At 44.6% G+C, this 18,400-nt stretch overlaps 1 protein-coding gene across 1 annotated transcript in view; it reads right to left on the bottom strand.

Moving 5' to 3' along the window:
• The window catches only part of cdk5 (cyclin dependent kinase 5), a 76,972-nt gene extending 71,106 nt beyond the window's left edge, over nt 1-5,866 (bottom strand). Inside the window, exon 1 of the mRNA XM_072257134.1 lies at nt 5,775-5,866. Within this exon, the coding sequence (XP_072113235.1) occupies nt 5,775-5,811 (37 nt within the window). The 5' untranslated portion in view covers nt 5,812-5,866. The remainder of the gene's footprint in view (nt 1-5,774) is intronic.
• Nucleotides 5,867-18,400: the final 12,534 nt, after the last annotated feature.

Below are 18,400 nucleotides of genomic sequence, written 5' to 3'. Positions count from 1 at the left end.
CTTTCAACCACTAAAGTCAGGCTAACTAGGCTATAATTTCCTTTGTCTGCCTCCTTCAGAGTGGAGTGACATTTGCAATTTTCCTGTCCTCAGGAACCACTCCAGAATCTACTGACTCCTGAAAGATCATTACGAATGCCTCCACAATCTTTTCAGCTACTACGTTCAGAACCCTGGGGTGTAATCTATTGATCCAGTTGACTTAATTAACTTCAGAATTTTCAACTCCCCAAGTAGCTTCGTAGTAATAGCAAGGATACTCACTTCAGCCCCCTGACACACTTGCATTTTGGTATTCTCTAAACCTCTTCCACAGTGTAGACTTACACAAAATACTTATTAAGTTCCTCTACCATTTCTTTGTCCCCTCATTATCTCTCCAGAATAATTTTCCAGCAGACCGATATCCAGACTCGCCTCTCTTTTATTTTTATATATCTGAAAAACTTTTTGTATCCACTTTTATTACTGGCTAGCATGTCGTCATGTTTCATCTCTTCTCTATGACTTTTTTTAGTTGTCTCACGTTGTTTTTTAAAAGCTTCCCAATCCTCCACATTCCCACTAATTTTTGCTATATTATATGCCTTCTCTTTTCCTTTTATGCTCTTTTTGACTTCCCTTCTCCATTACGGTTGCCTCATTCTCTTTAGAATACTTCTTCATCTTCGGGTTGTATCTTTCTTGTACCCTCTGAATTTCCCGCAGAAACACCGGCTTTTGCTGTTCTGCTGTCATCCCTGCTATTGTCTCCTTGTAATCTACTTTGGCCAGCTCCTCTCTCATGCCTCTATAGTTCCCTTTACTCCATTGTAATATAGATACATGAAATTTTAGTTTATCCTTCTCAAAATGCAAGGGTGAATTCTATCATATTATGATCACTGCCTCCTAAGGGCTCCTTTATCTTAAGCTTACTAATCAAATCTGGGTCATTCTATAACACCCAATTCTGAACTACCATTCCCCTCGTGGACTCCACCACAAACTACTCCAAAAGCACATCTCTTAGGCATTCTGTAAATTCTCTCTCTTGGGATCCAACACCAACCAGATTTCCTCAATCCACCTGCATAGTGAAATTCTCCATGATAATTGCAACATTGCCCTTTTTACAAGCCACTTTTTTTATCTCCCATTGTAATTTGTAGCCCACATCCTGGTTACTGTTTGGAATTTATAACACCCATTTGGGTCTTTTTACCATTGTAGTTTCTTAACTATACTCACAAGGATTCAACGTCTTCCAATCCTTTGTCACTCCTTTCTCAGGATTTAGTTTTTTTACCAACAGAGCCACCCCATCCCCTCTGCTACCCGCCTGTCTTTTCGATACAATGTGTATCCTTGGATGTTAAGCTCCCAACTTTAATCCTCTTTCAGCCATGACTCAGAGATGCCCACAAAGTCATACCAGCCAATCTCTAACTGCGCTACAAGATCATCTACATTATTCCATATACTGCCTGCATTCACATATAACATCTTCAGTCCTGTTATCATCATCCTTTTTTGATTTTGGTTCTCTGTTACACTTTAACTCATTCCACTGACTTCAAATTTGTCCTTTCATCTGCCTGTCCTTCCTTGTAATCTCACTACACACTGCAGCTACTTGTATACCAACTGCCCCATCCTTAGTCCTATCACTCTGGTTCCCATTCTCCTACCCAATTAGTTTAAACCCTCCCCAATAGCTCTAGCAAACATGCCCGCAAAGATACCGGTCCCACTAAGGTTCAGGTGTAACCCATCCTTTTTGCACAGGTCATACCTTCCCCAGAACAGATCCTAACGATCCATAAATCTGAATGAAATCCTGCCCCCAGCACTAATTCTTCAGTCACACATACATAGCCAAATTATCCTATTCTTACCCTCACTAGTACATGGCTGCAATCCTGAGATTACTACTCTACAAGTCCTGTTTTTCAACTTTCTTTCTAACTTCCTATATTCTCTCTTCAGGACCACCTCCCTTTTCCTCTCTATTGTATATCGATGGTACCAATATGTACAACTTCTCCCCCTTTAGAATACCGTGGACCAATTCCAAAACATCCCTAACCCTGGCACTTGGTAAGTAACATACCATCCAGGTGTCTCTTTCATGTCCACTGAATCTACTTTCTGCTCCTCTAATTATAGAATCTCCCATCACTACTCTTTTCCCCTCTTCCTGAGCCACTGAGCTAGACACAGTTCCAGAGACTTGGGTGCTACAACTTCCCCCTGCTAGGTCATTCCCTCCCAAAAGTCTCCATAAGACTATAAGACCATAAGATATAGGAGCAGAAGTAGGCCATTCTGCCCATCGAGTCTGCTCCGCCATTCAATCATGGCTGATCCAAGCCTTCCAGTCATCCCCAATCCCCTGCCTTCACCCCATACACTTTGCAGCCCTGGCTAATCAAGAACCTATCTATCTCTGCCTTAAGTGAACCCAATGACTTGGCCTCTACAGCCACTTGTGGTGACAAATTCCACAGATTTACCACCCTCTGACTAAAGTAATTTCTCCGCATCTTTCTTCTAAATGGACGTCCTTCAATCCTGAAGTCGTGCCCTCTTGTCCTAGACTACCCTACCATGGGAAATAAGTGGTATACTTTTCCAAAGCAGTATACTTATTATTGAGGAGAATGGTCACAGGGGTACTCTGCACTGGCTGCTTACTCCCTTTCCCTCTCCTGATCGGGGACCTGTGACATGCAATTTAGGGGTGACTACCTTTCTGAGCTTACTATCACCTCCTCATTCTCCCATGTGAGCCCAAGGTTATTGAGCTGCAGCTCCAGTTGCTTAAAAGGGTCTCTGAAGAGGTGCAGCTTGATGCACTTCGTACATATTTATTTATCAAGTAGACTGGAGGTCTCCCAGAGTTCCCACATCTCACACAAGGAACATACCTCCTCCAAATCCATTTCTAGCACACTAGCTACAGTGGCATGCAAAAGTTTGGGCACCCCGGTCAAAATTTCTGTTACTGTGAATAGCTAAGCAAGTACAGGATGAACAGATTTCCAAAAGGCATAAAGTTAAAGATGACACATTTCTTTAATATTTTAAGCAAGAAAACTTTTTTATTTCCATCTTTTACAGTTTCAAAATAACAAAAGAGGAAAAGGGTATGAAGCAAAAGTTTGGGCACCCTTCATGGCAGTAACACCCCCTTTGGCAAGTATCACAGCTTGTAAACGCTTTCTGTAGCCAGCTAAGAGTCTTTCAATTCTTGTTTGGGGGATTTTCGCCCATTCTTCCTTGCAAAAGGCTTCTAGTTCTGTGAGATTCTTGGGCCGTCTTGCATGCGCTGCTCTTTTGAGGTCTATCCACAGATTTTTGATGATGTTTAGGTCAAGGGACTGTGAGGGCCATGGCAAAACCTTCAGCTTGTGCCTCTTGAGGTAGTCCATTGTGCATTTTGAGGTGTGTTTATCCTGTTGTAGAAGCCATCCTATTTTCATCTTCGGCTTTTTTTTACAAACGGTGTGATGTTAGCTTCCAGAATTTGCTGGTATTTAATTGAATTCATTCTTTCCTCTACCAGTAAATGTTCCCCGTGCCACTGGCTGCAACACAAACTCAAAGCATGATCTTTTGCAGCCAAAGAGTTCTACTCAAAAGGTTCAAAGGAACATCTAAACAAGCCTGATGCAGTTTGGAAACAAGTCCTGTGGACTGATGAAGTTAAAATAGAACTTTTTGGCCTCAATGAGCAAAGGTACGTTTGGAGAAAAAAGGGTGCAAAATTTCATGAAAAGAATACCTCTCCAACTGTTAAGCACGGGGGTGAATCGACATGCTTTGGGCTTGTGTTGCAGCCAGTGGCACAGGGAACATTTCACTGGAAGAGGGAAGAATGAATTCAATTAAATACCAGCAAATTCTGGAAGCAAACATCACATCGTCTCGTAAAAAAGCTGAAGATGAAAAGAGTATGGCTTCTACAACAAGATGTCACAGTCCCCTGACCTAAACATCATCGAGAATCTATGGATTGACCTCAAAAGAGCAGTGCATGCAAGACGGCCCAAGAATCTCACAGAACTAGAAGCCTTTTGCAAAGAAGAATGGGCAAAAATTGCCCAAACAAAAATTGAAAGACTCTTAGCTAGCTACAGAAAGCGTTTACAAGCTGTGATACTTGCCAAAGGGGGTGTTACTAAGTACTGACCATGCAGGATGCCCAAACTTTTGCTTCAGGCCCTTTTCCTTTTTTGTTATTTTGAAACTGTAAAAGATGGAAATAAAAAAGTTTTCTTGCTTAAAATATTAAAGAAATGTGTCATTTTTAACTTTATGCCTTTTGGAAATCAGTTCATCTTTTACTCACTTGGCTATTCACATTACAGAAATTTTAACCAGGGGTGCCCAAACTTTTGCATGCCACTGTATGTACTAACAGTAAAAAAATTACTAGAAACCAACTTACTTACTTAGAACCTCCAACTGTGCTTACCCAAGCCTGTTGAGCCAATGCTGGACCCCTCTAACAATGCTCCACTCACACAATGGCCGCTATGCTTACACTTCCTTTCTTTCTTTTTATCGCTGCACACTAATTGCTGCCTGCTAGAAAAAAGCTGAAAAGCGCCCAAGCTCTTTTTAAAACTCACACTGCATCAGCAACTAAGGACCTCGCACGCTGATTACCACCCGCCAAGAAAAAACTCCAGATATCATTTCCAGATCCAACGTGAAAGGCGTGGGTAGAAGATCCCATCTTTGATCCACTGTGAAAATCATGAGAACTCTCAAGAAGACAAACTGCAGGAGATTTGGATGTGATACTCAGTTGTTTGGTATATTGGAGGAATAGATCAACGGACGTTTAGGCATGAGGTGCATGGGTGAGAAAGCAGTGATGTTTTATTGAGCAGTGGAGCAGTCTGAAGATGCTTGCTGTCGACTCCTGGTGGTTTTCAAAGATTATCTTTATTTAAAGTAAGACAACCAGACCTATAAGCAGAATTCCTTATGTGCTTGCTCCAGACCATTTGAGGACTTATGTGCAGTATTACCCTTAACCCCATCATCCAGATGCTGCAGACTGTGAACAGCTGGAGCACGAAGGGCAGATGATCAAGTCTAGCTGTATGCTCCACTGCGTCCTTTGTTTACCAGATATCCAAATCTCCTGCAGTTTGTCTGCTTTAGAGTTCACATGATCTTCATAAAGGATCAAAGAAAAGGGTCTTTCTGGCCTGGGAGGGCCGGCGCTTGGGGTGTCAGGGAAAGCCAACGGTTTACAACGCTCTGCGTCTGCATGTACATCTACATCTACAAACCCCTTTTCAAAGACAAATTACCAGTCTCACATCCTAAGAACGTACCATCAGCTCTGTATTTACCAGATAAAGTAAACAGCCAATATTCTCTCGTCACCCCATCTTATTTGACCTGGATTCGCATTTGAAGTGAAGACAATAGAGCCTTGGCTATTAGAACAGGGTGCCCACCAATGAATGAATGGGTCAAAGGATCGTTAAGACACTTGTCCAACAAACCTGGAGAGATTGAACGATGGGTAGGGAGGTACCGAGGGAACATCATACTGTGGAGCGCCGAATAGTGAGAAGGAACAGGTTTAATTTGGAGACCAGTCCTCCCCTGCTGCTGCTTCGGGGCCTGTCAGCAGCGCAGCCGGGCTCCGTGACGGGACCCTGCACCGAGGGAGTCTCCGCGGCCTCACACTTGTCATCAACATCCACCCCCCACCCCGCTTTCGTGACGCCCCAAGCGCCGACCCGCCCAGATCGGAAGGACCCTTTTACCTTCGCCGATTTTCTCCAATTTCTCATATTTCTGCATCACGGCGACCAGAGTCGAGCAGTCTGGTAACAGCGCGACAACACAACGCGCAGTGCCAGAAGGCACAGCGCCACACACAGCATGGGAGGGCTCACATCCACACAAAGCAGCACCAGAGGGCTCACCGCCACACACAGCGCCACCTGCAACATGGGAGGGTTCAATAGCGCGCACGCACGCACGCGCGCACACACACACAAAACACACACACACACACACACACACACACACACACACACACACACACACACACACACACACACACACACACACACACACACACACACACACACACACACACACACACACACACACACACACACACACACACACACACTGACCGTCACCATCAATCACTGCCAAACTAGAGGCCAGAGGTTTGAAGTGAGAATGGAGAGATGTAATAGAAACTTCAGAGGCACTTTTTCACCCAGATTATGGTTAATATATGGAACGCGCTGCCAGAGGAATTTGTTGACACAGGTATATTAACGATGGCTAATCCAGGCAACAGCCTGGCGAACCTCTTCTGCAATCTCTCCAAAAACTGGATTAGAGAGCTTGGATTTGCTGTAAAAAGAGCTTGGACAAACTTGGATTATTTTCTTGACAGAGTCAGAGACTGAGAGGAAACCTGATAGAAATTTTTAAGACTAGGAGATCAGAGATAGTCAGAGTCTTATCCCTGGGGAAGAACTGTCAAACTGAGAGGGGGCAACTTTAAAGGAGTTTTAGGGGAAAAGTTTTTTTGTACACAGAGAATGATCGGTGCCTGGAAAGTGCAAGGTGGTGGTGGAAGCAGATATGAAAGCAACATTTAACACAGGCATGTGAACAGATAGGGAATGGAGGAATATAGACATGAACAAGCAGATGGGATTAGTTTAAATAGGCATAAATTATTGCAGCTGTGACAAGAATACACATAGATTAAGATGTAGCTGGCCTGGGTTGGCACCAGTGGAATCAGCAGTTGGTCTGCCACCTGTCTTCAGGAGAGAGAGAGATAAGGAAAACAATGGCGCAGCATTTGGAGATGTTAATGAAGGAAGGAGAGCTGTCAAGATCGGCTCCCCCTTTGAACCCCGAACTGTTTGAAGTAATGGACAGGCGATACCCCAGCAGGGGGATAAAAAGGGACAGGTTCGCTAAGGCAAGACACACACAACACCCGAGGTAACAAGACCCTGGAAGCGGTGCGTCTCTCACAAGTCGGTGGGAAGTACCGGGCCATAAACGCACAGGGTGGAAAGGCACGATCGGCGGGAACCTGGTGTGTGTCCACCCTTGCCTGGGTGCCAGGTTCACTGCAGGGAAACGATCATATCTGGAAATGGAGGGGTCACGGTCGGTGACCTCAGATGACATCACAAAGGACTCGCCCGAAAGCTGACTGCGAAGGTCTGTGTGAAAGCCTTGAATATTCATTCGTTTTTGCTCTCTCTCTCCTTCCCCCCACTGTCCATCGCCACTGCAGCGATTACTGCGAACTGAACTGAACTAAATTGAACTGAACTTTGCGTCACTTTGAAACTGGTCATTTACCCCTAGACAACGATAGAGTTTGATTGATCCTGTTATCTTAATTCTGAGTACATGTATGTTTATCATTGCTGAACTGTTGCATTCATTACCCTTTTGATCAGAATACTGTGTTGCTTGTTTCTTTAATAAAACTTTCTTAGTTCTAGTAATCCAGACTCCAACTGAGTGATCCATTTCTGCTGGTTTGGCAACCCAGTTACGGGGTACGTAACATAAGTGGGGTTCTCGTCCGGGATTTTGAACGCTAAATTTGGGACGGAGTAAATTGATTGGGTCAAAATTCCCAAAAGAAAGAAAAGACAAACAGCAGAAATGGAGGCTGAGGAATTTATAAAGGCGCCGACCTTGGAGGCATTAGAGGATGCCAGGAAATCGGAATTGGTAGCTGTGGCCAAACTGTTGAATCTTGCTAAGGGGAAGTCAACGATGAGGAGAGAGGAGATACACAGAGCTATCGTAGAGCACTATGTATCTAAAGGTGTGTTTCCCCAAGGCGAGCTGGGGGTGGTGTCTATTGAAAAACCTGCTGGAGACGCGGTACAGGTGCAGCTTGAAAAACTGAGACTCGAGCACGAGTTCCGGGTAAGGCAGTTGGAGCGAGAAGAGAAAGAGAGGGACAGACAGTTGGATCAAGAAGAGAAGGAGAGAGAGTTAGAAAGGAAAGAGAGGGAGTTAGAAAGGCAAGGGAGAGAGAGGCAGTTGGAGAAACAGAGGGAAAGGGAATTCAAGCTGGAGAAGTTAAGGATAAGGGCAGAGCAGGGGCCCGTGCCGAACCAAGGTGGAGGGTTCCGGGCAACCCAGGAGGTTAGGCTGGTTCCCCCATTTGACGATACCGACGTGGATCGGTACTTTCTTCATTTCGAAAAAGTTGCTACAAGTCAGGACTGGCCGAGGGATAAGTGGGTTGTTTTGCTTCAGAGTGTACTGAAGGGAAAGCCCAAGAAGCTTACTCAGCTTTGTCCGCGGAAGATGCTCAGAGGTACGAGGTGGTGAAAGAGGCCATTCTCAGGATTTATGAGTTGGTCCCGGAGTCATACCGGCAGAGGTTCCGGAATGCGAGGAAGCAGTGGGATCGCATGTATTTAGAGTTTGCCCATGAGATGCAGACATATTGTGAGCGTTGGTGCGCCTCGAAGGGGGTAGAGGGGGATTATGACAGACTGCTACAGCTGATCCTGATTGAGCAGTTTAAAGGTTGTGTCCCTGAGGGTATGAGACCCTACCTAGATGAGAAAGAGGCAGCCACGTTAGCCGCACTGCTAAGTTAGCGGATGAGTATGCATTGACGCATAAAATGAAGTTTGCCCCGAGTAAAGGCTACCGGAAGGGTAGTCAGGACGGTGGGGAGAGTCCGCCAGAAAAGTCAGAAAGTAAGCCGGGGACTAGTGAGAAGGATAAGGTAGACCGGGAGCAGTCTGGTAGGAAGTCTCCTGGGGTCGTCTGCTATAATTGCGGGAAAGTCGGACACTTTGCGTCCAGGTGCTTTGCCCCAAAGAAGGAGACGGGAAAAGGAAAAACGGCGATTTTGACTGGCTGTATCGAGCTGGTAAACGAACCGCTAGGGAAGGACAGGTCTGCCAAAGTTCAGGAAGGGTGCGAGAGGTTTATCTTGGCCGGATTGGTGTCAGTGAAGGAGGGGTTAAAACCAGTTCCAGTGCGGAGCTGGAGAGACACGGGGGCGTGTCAGTCACTGATACTGAAGAGTGTATTAGAGTTTAGCTCAGAGACCCAGACTGGGGAGGTCAAGGTCAAAGGTATTGGGGAAGGGACAGAGGCAGTCCCTTTGCACCAGATACACTTACAAAGCAACCTGGTCTCTGGACTAGTCACGATCGGGGCGAGGTCCGAATTACCGATGAAAGGCGTGGAAGTCTTGCTCGGTAATGACCTCGCCGGGGGAATCGTGTTCGAAGCAGTGAGATTGACAGGTCAGCCTGACAGCATTGAAGCCCCGCCCATGGACTCACAGGTTCATCACGGGACTGCGGTAGTAAATTTAGCTGAGACGTTTCTGCCAGCCTTGTACGAGAAGGGGGTAGAAAGTGAAAAGAAGGAGTGTAGTGAGACAAGAGGTAGTGAGGGAGCTGGGACAGACGTAGCATTAGCCAGGAAAGAATTTGTGCAGGCGCAGGAGCGAGACGAGGGGCTGATGGTTTTGGCAGAGACAGCTCTCTCTGACACAGACACACAGACTTAACAAGGGAACTAGTAGGCTATTGTGTGGAGGAGGAAGTGCTAAGGAAGAAAGGGAAGCCAAGTACCGTACCCGCAGATGAGGAATGGGGGGTGGTGCAAAAGAGTTATGGGGATGAGGTTTTTAACCTGGCCCACAAGGTACCCCCTGGTGGACATTTTGCAGTACTGGAGGGAACAGTTGGTGGAATCATGAAAGAGGTTTACCGGCTGCACCGGAGGAAGGATGTTATTGATTATGGCCGACGCGAACTGAGACGGTCACAGGCTTTTGATATGCTAACAAACCTAGTCGGTGTTAGCATGGAAATCAATGAAGCTAGGGTCCTCCTGATAAGAGAAAAAAAACATTTTGAAAAGATGAGTATGGTATCGACCAGATGGGAGAAGGCTATTGTTTTGGCCAGCTCTGCTGATAAGGTCTCTCCCTTAATCCCCGAACAAAGCGACTCTTTAGGAGAAGTAATTAAACGACTCGCACACGTGTGTTTGATTGTCCCGAGGCGATGCAAAGAACTGGGACATTGGGTGGTGTCTGTTACACCAGGTTAGTCTAGCGAGCCATACTATGTAGAATAAGTAATTCCGTGACTAAACGGCTGACGAACACAGAAGTGTGTATTGGCAATGTCATACGGCTGTCTGAAGCCAGCTTGATAGTGAACCTTGAAAAAAATTAGTTCGGCCACACAAAGGTCACTTACCTGGGAATTGTGGTGACACAGGCAGCTGGCAGCGATGCAAGCTAAAGTGCGGGCTATCTCTGACATCCCAACCCCGACAGACAAGAGGGCCCTCAGAAGGCTCTTGGAGATGGTGGGGTACTGTAGGAAGTTTTGCAATAACTCTGCGGTTACCACCCCTCCCCCTCCTACTAAGCCCTTGCGAGAGAAAACTAAGTCGGAATGGGACGACCCTTGTTATTGTGGTCCGGGACGAAACCCAATGAGAGGTTACATTGATCACAATTCATCTGTGTTTTTGGCTACTATGAAGTTTGCTAAGTTGGAGCCTGGTCTAAGGGATTATTAATAACACATATAAAAGGAACAGGAAATGTGATTGCTGACTGTCTGTCAAGGTGTTGACAACTTCAAACTTGCTGTATTAGCCAAATAGCTGATAAAGATGTATATGTGTGTGTATCAAATAATGTATTCATGTTTGTAATTTTTACCCCCCGGTAAAAATCCTTAAAGGGGGGAAGTGTGACAAGAATACACATAGATTAAGATGTAGCTGGCCTGGGCTGGCACCAGTGGAATCAGCAGTTGGTCTGCCACCTGTCTTCAGGAGAGAGAGAGATAAGGAAAACAATGGCGCAGCATTTGGAGATGTTAATGAAGGAAGGAGAGCTGTCAAGATCGGCTCCCCCTTTGAACCCTGAACTGTTTGAAGTGATGGACAGGTGATACTCCAGCAGGGGGATAAAAAGGGACAGGTTCGCTATGGCAAGACACACATGACACCCGAGGTAACGAGACCCTGGAAGTGGTGCGTCTCTCACAAGTCGGTGGGAAGTACCGGGCCATAAACGCACAGGGTGGAAAGGCACGATCGGCGGGAACCTGGTGTGTGTCCACCCTTGCCTGGGTGCCAGGTTCACCGCAGGGAAACGATCGTATCTGGAAACGGAGGGGTCATGGTCAATGACCTCAGATGACATCACAAAGGACTCGCCCGAAAGCTGACTGCGAAGGTCTGTGTGAAAGCCTTGAAAATTCATTCGTTTTTGCTCTCTCTCTCCTTCCCCCCACTGTCCATCGCCACGGCAGCGATTACTGCGAACTGAACTGAACTAAATTGAACTGAACTTTGCGTCACTTTGAAACTGGTCATTTACCCCTAGACAACGATAGAGTTTGATTGATCCTCTTATCTTAATTCTGTGTACATGTATGTTTATCATTGCTGAACTGTTGCATTCATTATCCTTTTGATCAGAGTACTGTGTTGCTTATTTCTTTAATAAAACTTTCTTAGTTCTAGTAATCCAGACTCCAACTGAGTGATCCACTTCTGCCGGTTTGGCAACCCAGTTACGGGGTACGTAACACAGCACAGGCAAGGTGTTTATGTGCTGTACAGTTCTATGTTTTATGTTCTAATTTCATGCAGCACCTACCCCTGACTTCTCTGTGACTTTGTACATGAAGGTGACTTTGTCAACACCCTGTGATTGGAAGAAATGCTACTGGTATTACTGTGAAGAACATTTAGGGATACAGGTTGTTCAGGATATTAAACTGGCTTTGTATATGAGAAGGTCTCAACTAGGCTTGATTTGTTTTGCATTGAACACATCATGTATCTTTCAGTAAAAGAGGAATAGGGGAAAGTTTCTCAATGATCTCATGCTGCAATTGTGTTACAACATGACTTTCTCTTTCACCATCCTCCTGTTCAACCCCACTCCCATAGAGTCTCCTCAGAGGATGTAAGAAGATGCTGGGTTTCAGAGCGGAGGAGAATGGTGTGGCACATATCTCAAGGCTTCCTCTTGTGATTGCAATAAAGCCCAGTGTCAAAAGATTCAGAAGATCTGAAGAGAAGCAGTTCTCTCAAGCCGCCGCATCCCAGCCTTTCATTCTCCAACCTGAGTCCAGCAACTCAGACAATGTTCCTGCTTCCCCCATTTATATTTCCCTCCAGAGACAGCTCTTGCTTTTTTACTGGTCTTCTCCCTGTAACTTTGTACCTCATATTCGTTAATTTCACTTTTCTCTGGTTCAGAAGACCTTTTGGGAGTCAATGACAATTCCAAAAATGTTCCTGAGGTCATAGATTGTGCAGCAACAAACAAAAAATAGACCATAAGATATAGGAGCAGAAGTAGGCCATTCGGCCCATTGAGTCTACTCCACTATTCAATCATGGGCTGATCCAATTCTTCCAGTCATCCCCATTCCACTGCCTTCATCCCATACCCTTTGATGTCCTGGCTAATCAAGAACCTATCTATCTCTGCCTTAAATACACCCAAAGACCTGGCCTCCACAGCAACAAATTCCACAGATTTACCACCCTCTGATAAAAGTAATTTCTCTGCATATCAGTTCTAAGTGGATGTCCTTCAATCCTGAAGTTGTGCCCTCTCGTCCTAGAATCCCCTACCATGGGAAATAACTTTGCCATATCTAATCTGTTCTGGCCTTTTAACATTCGGAGTGTTTCTATGAGATCCCCCCTCATTCTCCTGAACTTCAGGGAATACAGCCCAAGAGCTGCCAGACGTACCTCATAGCGTAACCCCTTCATTCCTGGAATCATTCTTGTGAATCTTCTCTGGACCCTCTCCAATTTCAGTATATCTTTTCTAAAATAAGGAGCCCAAAACTACACAGAATACCTCAAGTGTGGTCTCACAAGTGCCTTATACAGCTTCAACATCGCATCCCTGCTCTTATATTCTATACCTCTAGGAATAAATGCCAACATTGCAATCACCTTCTTCACAACTGACTCAACCTGCAGGTTAACCTTTAGGGTATCTTGCATAAGGATTCCCAAGTCCCTTTGCATTGCTGCATTTGAATTCTCTCCCCATCTAAATTACAGTCTGCCCGTTTACTTCTTCCACCAAAGTGCATGACCATACAGTTTCCAACATTGTATTTCATTTGCCACTTCTTTGCCCATTCCCCTGAACTATCTAAGTCCCTCTGTAGGCTCTCTGTTTCCTCAGCAGTACCCACTCCTCCACCTATCTTTGTATCATCGGCAAATTTAGCCACAAATCCATTAATACCATAGTCCAAATCATTAACATACATCGTAAAAAGCAGCAGTCTCCACACCGACCCCTGTGGAACTCCACTGGTAAATGACAGCCAGCCAGGATAGGATCCCTTTATTCCTTCTCAAAGTAGTGAAGGAACTCAGCAAATCAGGCAGCATCTATGGAGGGGAATAAACAGTCAACACTTCAGAGAGAAGCCCCCTTCCTTTCCAGTCCAGATGAAGGGCCAAAACATTGACTGTTTATTCCCCTCCTGGATGCTGCCTGAATTGCTGAGTTTCTCTAGCATTTTGTGTGTCTTTCTCAAGATTTCCAGCATTTGCAGAATCTCGTGTTTATAAATTATGGAGGTCCCTCAAGAAGGTGGCATCCTTCTTGAGGCCTTCCTAAAGAATCTCACCATCCAGATATGCCTCTTCTCATTACTATCATCAGGTATATATAAATACCTCTTCCACTCACCCCTCCACCAGACCCTCTCTCTTCACCCCTGTTCATTGCGCAGAAGATACAAAAAATCCTAAAAGCATATACCATAAGGCTCAAGGATAGCTTCTACCCACCTGTTACAAGACCATTGAATGGTTCCCTAGTACAATAAGATGGACTCTTGATTTCACGATCCACCTTATCGTGATCTTGCACTTTAATGTTCACCTGCATTGCATTTTCTCTGTAACTGTAGCACCAATCTTTTATTCTGTTATTGTTTTACCTTGTACTACCTCAATACACTATGTAATGAATTGATCTGTGTGAATAGTGTGCAAGACAAGCTTTTCAGTTTGCCTATGTAGATTGTGACAATAAAAATCAATTCAAATACCACTCGGCCCATACATGCTGACCATGATGTATAGAACATAGATCATAGAACATAGAATAGTACAACACAGTACAGGCCCTTCGGCCCACAATGTTGTGCCCACTCTCAAACCCTGCCTCCCATATAAGCCCCCACCTTAGATTCCTCCATATACCTGTCTAGTAGTCTCTTAAACTTCACTAGTGTATCTGCCTCCACCACTGACTCAGGCAGTGCATTCCACGCACCAACCACTCTCTGAGTAAAAAACCTTCCTCTAATATCCCCCTTGAACTTCCCACCCCTTACCTTAAAGCCACGTCCTCTTGTATTGAGCAGTGGTGCCCTGGGGAAGAGGCGCTGGCTATCCACTCTATCTATTCCTCTTATTATCTTGTACACCTCTATCATGTCTCCTCTCATCCTCCTTCTCTCCAAAGAGTAAAGCCCTAGCTCCCTTAATCTCTGATCATAATCCATACTCTCTAAACCAGGCAGCATCCTGGTAAATCTCCTCTGTACCCTTTCCAATGCTTCCACATCCTTCCTATAGTGAGGTGACCAGAACTGGACACAATACTCCAAGTGTGGCCTAACCAGAGTTTTATAGAGCTGCATCATTACCTCGTGACTCTTAAACTCTATCCCTTGACTTATGAAAGCTAACACCCCATAAGCTTTCTTAACTACCCTATCCACCTGTGAGGCAACTTTCAGGGATCTGTGGACATGTACCCCGAGATCCCTCTGCTCCTCCAGTTAATCAAGTTAATCCCATTTCCCAGCACTTCACCCTTTTCCCTGTAAACTCTTGTCATCCACATACCTGTCTGCAAACTTCCTAAATGTATCTAATATTCCTGCCTCAACCACTTCCTCTGGTAGCTGGTTCTAGAGTCAAAGAGTCAGAACACTACATCACAGAAACAGACTCTTTGGCCCATCTAGTCTATGCTGACCTGTTATTTGGCCTAGACCCATCTATCTGCAATGTACCATTGTCTTCCATGCCCCTCTCATCCATGTACCCATCCAAAATTCTCTTAAATGTTGCAATTGAACTCATATCCCCCACCTCCACTAACAGCTCATTCCACACTCACACCAGCCCTTAAATGAAGAAGTTCTCCCTCATGTTCCCCTTAAATATTTCACCTTTCATCCTAAACCTATGACCTATAGTTCTGGGCTCACCCAACCTCAGTGGAAGAAGCCTGCATGCATTTACCCCATCCATACCCCTCATAATCTATCAGATCTCCCTTTGTTCTCCTACGATCCAGCAAAAGGTCCTAACCTATTCAACCTTTCCATAGAACATGGGTTCTCAAGCCCTGACAACATTCTTGTAAATTTTCTCTGCACTTTCAAGTTTATTGCTATCTGTCTTATCTTTAGATGAACTGAACTGCACACAATACTCCAAATTCTGCATCACTAACTTCTTACATAACATAAACATAACATTCCAACTCGTACACTACCACTCCACCAGGGTAAATTCTATCACCCATTGTGTAAATAAAGAAATAAGTTCTTATTAAACCATTCATCTCTAATCACGTGTGTTGTTAAAGCTATGTTCTCTGGTTTTTGATCTCCCAACCATGGATAAAACAATGCTCACCCTATCTATGACCCAAATAATTTTATATACTCCTTGAGACCACCCCTCAGTCTCCTAAACTCTAAAGAGTAAAGGCCCAGTCTGAATAACCTCTCTTTTTTAATTCAGTCCCTTGAGTCTTCAGAACATCCTTCCAAATCATTGTTTTAAAATTCTTTCCAGTTTTATCACATGCTTTCTCTAAAAGGGTGACCAAAACCGAACAGAATATTCCAAGCGTGGTCTGACTAATGTTTTGTACAATTGTCACAAAACCTTTCTGTACTCAGTGTCCTCACTGGTGAAGACCAGTGTGCCGAAATCTTTCTTCATCACCCTGTCTACCTATGACTCCATTTTAAGGGAACGATGCACTCGTATTCCAAGGTCCTACTTCAGTACCTAGGTTCCTTCTATTCAATGTCAAAGTCCTACTTGATTTATCCTTCCAAAATGTAACACTTCGCATTTAACTAAATTAAATTCCATTTGCCATTCCTCAGCCCATCAATCTCACCAATCAAGATTCTGTGGTTCTTAATATTTTTTTTCTCTGTCTACGACCTTACTTATTTTAGTGTCATCAGCAAACTTACTAACTATTCCTTGTATATTATCAACCAAATCATTGATGTGGGTGACAAATAACACTGGGCCCAGCACCGACCCTGAGGGGCAGTACTCCGCTGGTCACTGACCTCCAATCTTGGAAACATCCTTCCACAATCACCACCTGCTTCCTACCATCCATCCAAGTTTGTATCCAGTTTGCTAGCTCCCCTTGAGTGCCATGCAATCTCATCTGTCTTGCAGAACCTTATCAAAGTTTCACTGAAATCCATATACAAATCTACCACCCTACCCTTGTCAATTTTCCTTACCACTTCATTAAAAAACTCCATCAAATTTGTAAAATAATATTTCCTACACATGAAGCCATGTTGGCTACATCTAATTGACCCTTGCCTTTTCCAAATATGAATATATATTATCCCTCGGACTGCTTTCCAACAACTTACTGACTATGGATGTTAGGCTATTGGGAATATAATACATGATATATCCACTTAGCCCTTCTTAAATAAAGGCACAACATTTGGCATCCACTAGGCTTCCTCCAGCATTTGGAGGGGATCACTGACAGTATTTCAGTGGAGTCCCAGCTTCGGAGGCTACAAGTCAAGTGCTGAAAGATGGGATTAATGCAGATGGGTTCCCACTTGTCAGCATGCATATGGTGGGCCTGATAGCATGTTTCCATGAATTAATGACGAAACACTCTGGTGAGACCACTCTCTCTATTCAAGAGACTCACCTGATTCAAATGCCTATAATTGCTAAATGTTTCCTTTTCTATCTTGATCAAACTTTTTTGACCAAAATCATATTTTGTCATTACTTCCTGTCCAGAACACAGTGCCCTGAACTCTTGCTAACTGTCTTTTGAAAGCACTGTAAGCACCTGCTCCCAATCTACCATCGCCAGATCCTGTCCTGAGCTATGAAAATCAGCCCTCCCCCTATTTACGACTTAAATTTGGGGGCCAAAAACCTATCCCGTTCTATAACAAGAATGAAACTTACAGAACTGTAATCAATATTCTCTAAGTACTCCCCCACCTCCACTTGCCCTGTTTCAATTCCTCAGATAAAGTCAAGTATTGTCTCAAAAACTCCTGTTCCTCTCTTATTCAGATCTGGGCCCGGATCTGGGCCATACCCTCCAAACATCCAGACCTGCCTCTCGGTTTTTTTTTGCATTATCTTACTTTCCCTTTTCTATTTTCTATTTATGATTTATAATTTAAATTTTTAATATTTACTATCAATTTGTACTCCAGGGAGCACGAAGAGCAGAATCAAATATCGCTGTGATGATTGTATGCTCTAGTATCAATTGTTTGGCGACAATAAAGTATATTCTCTGAAAGTAGGTGGACCCATGAGACCAAGGACAATGATTTCGGTGTCACAAAACAACGAGGGTGTCCTGAGTAAATAACACGGGCTGACCTGTCATGTACAGTGAAATTATTAGCTCACTGGGGTTGTGCAGTACTCAGTATCTTTGAGAAGAGTTTCACAGCATTGCACACCAGAGACGGGTCAGGAAGCTGGTTCAAGATGGCACCAAGATGCGATCTCTGGCAAGGTGCGGCTTGGACTTAGTTGTTTTAAGGTTTGTAGGAATGGTTTTGAGAACAGTGTCGGGATATAGGGGTCAGGTTAAGTTGTATGGACAGGGATAAGGGGGAGTTAGAGATCAGGGGTGGAAAGTGAAGAGTGAGGTGCAGGAGCCAGTGGTTGGTGTCTAGGTCAGAGTGCTCTGACACTGAAGGCCAGCGATCCCCGTGGTCAGAGATACCCCAGGTCGGCGAGACATGGATTTATGTCAGAGGTATGTGCAAATGAAAATTCCTACAAAAAGTAGTGGATAATGCCCAGTCCATCATGATAAAGCCCTTATGAACATCTACGTAGAGCGATGTTGCAGGAAAGGAGCATCCATCATTAGGGATCCCCACCACCCAGCTCATGCTCTCTTCTCGCTGCTGCCATCAAGGCGGCAACACAGGAGCCTCAGGACTCACACCACTGGGTTCAGGAACAGTTATTACCCCTCAGGCATCAGATTCTTGAACCAGAGGTGATAACTTCACTTGCCCTATCACTGAACTGTTCCCACAACCTGTGGACTCAC

The sequence above is a fragment of the Mobula birostris genome, chromosome 1 (assembly GCF_030028105.1).
Source record: "Mobula birostris isolate sMobBir1 chromosome 1, sMobBir1.hap1, whole genome shotgun sequence".
In the NCBI taxonomy this organism is placed as follows: Eukaryota; Metazoa; Chordata; class Chondrichthyes; order Myliobatiformes; family Myliobatidae; genus Mobula; species Mobula birostris.
This window is presented reverse-complemented; position numbering and strand designations above follow the sequence as displayed.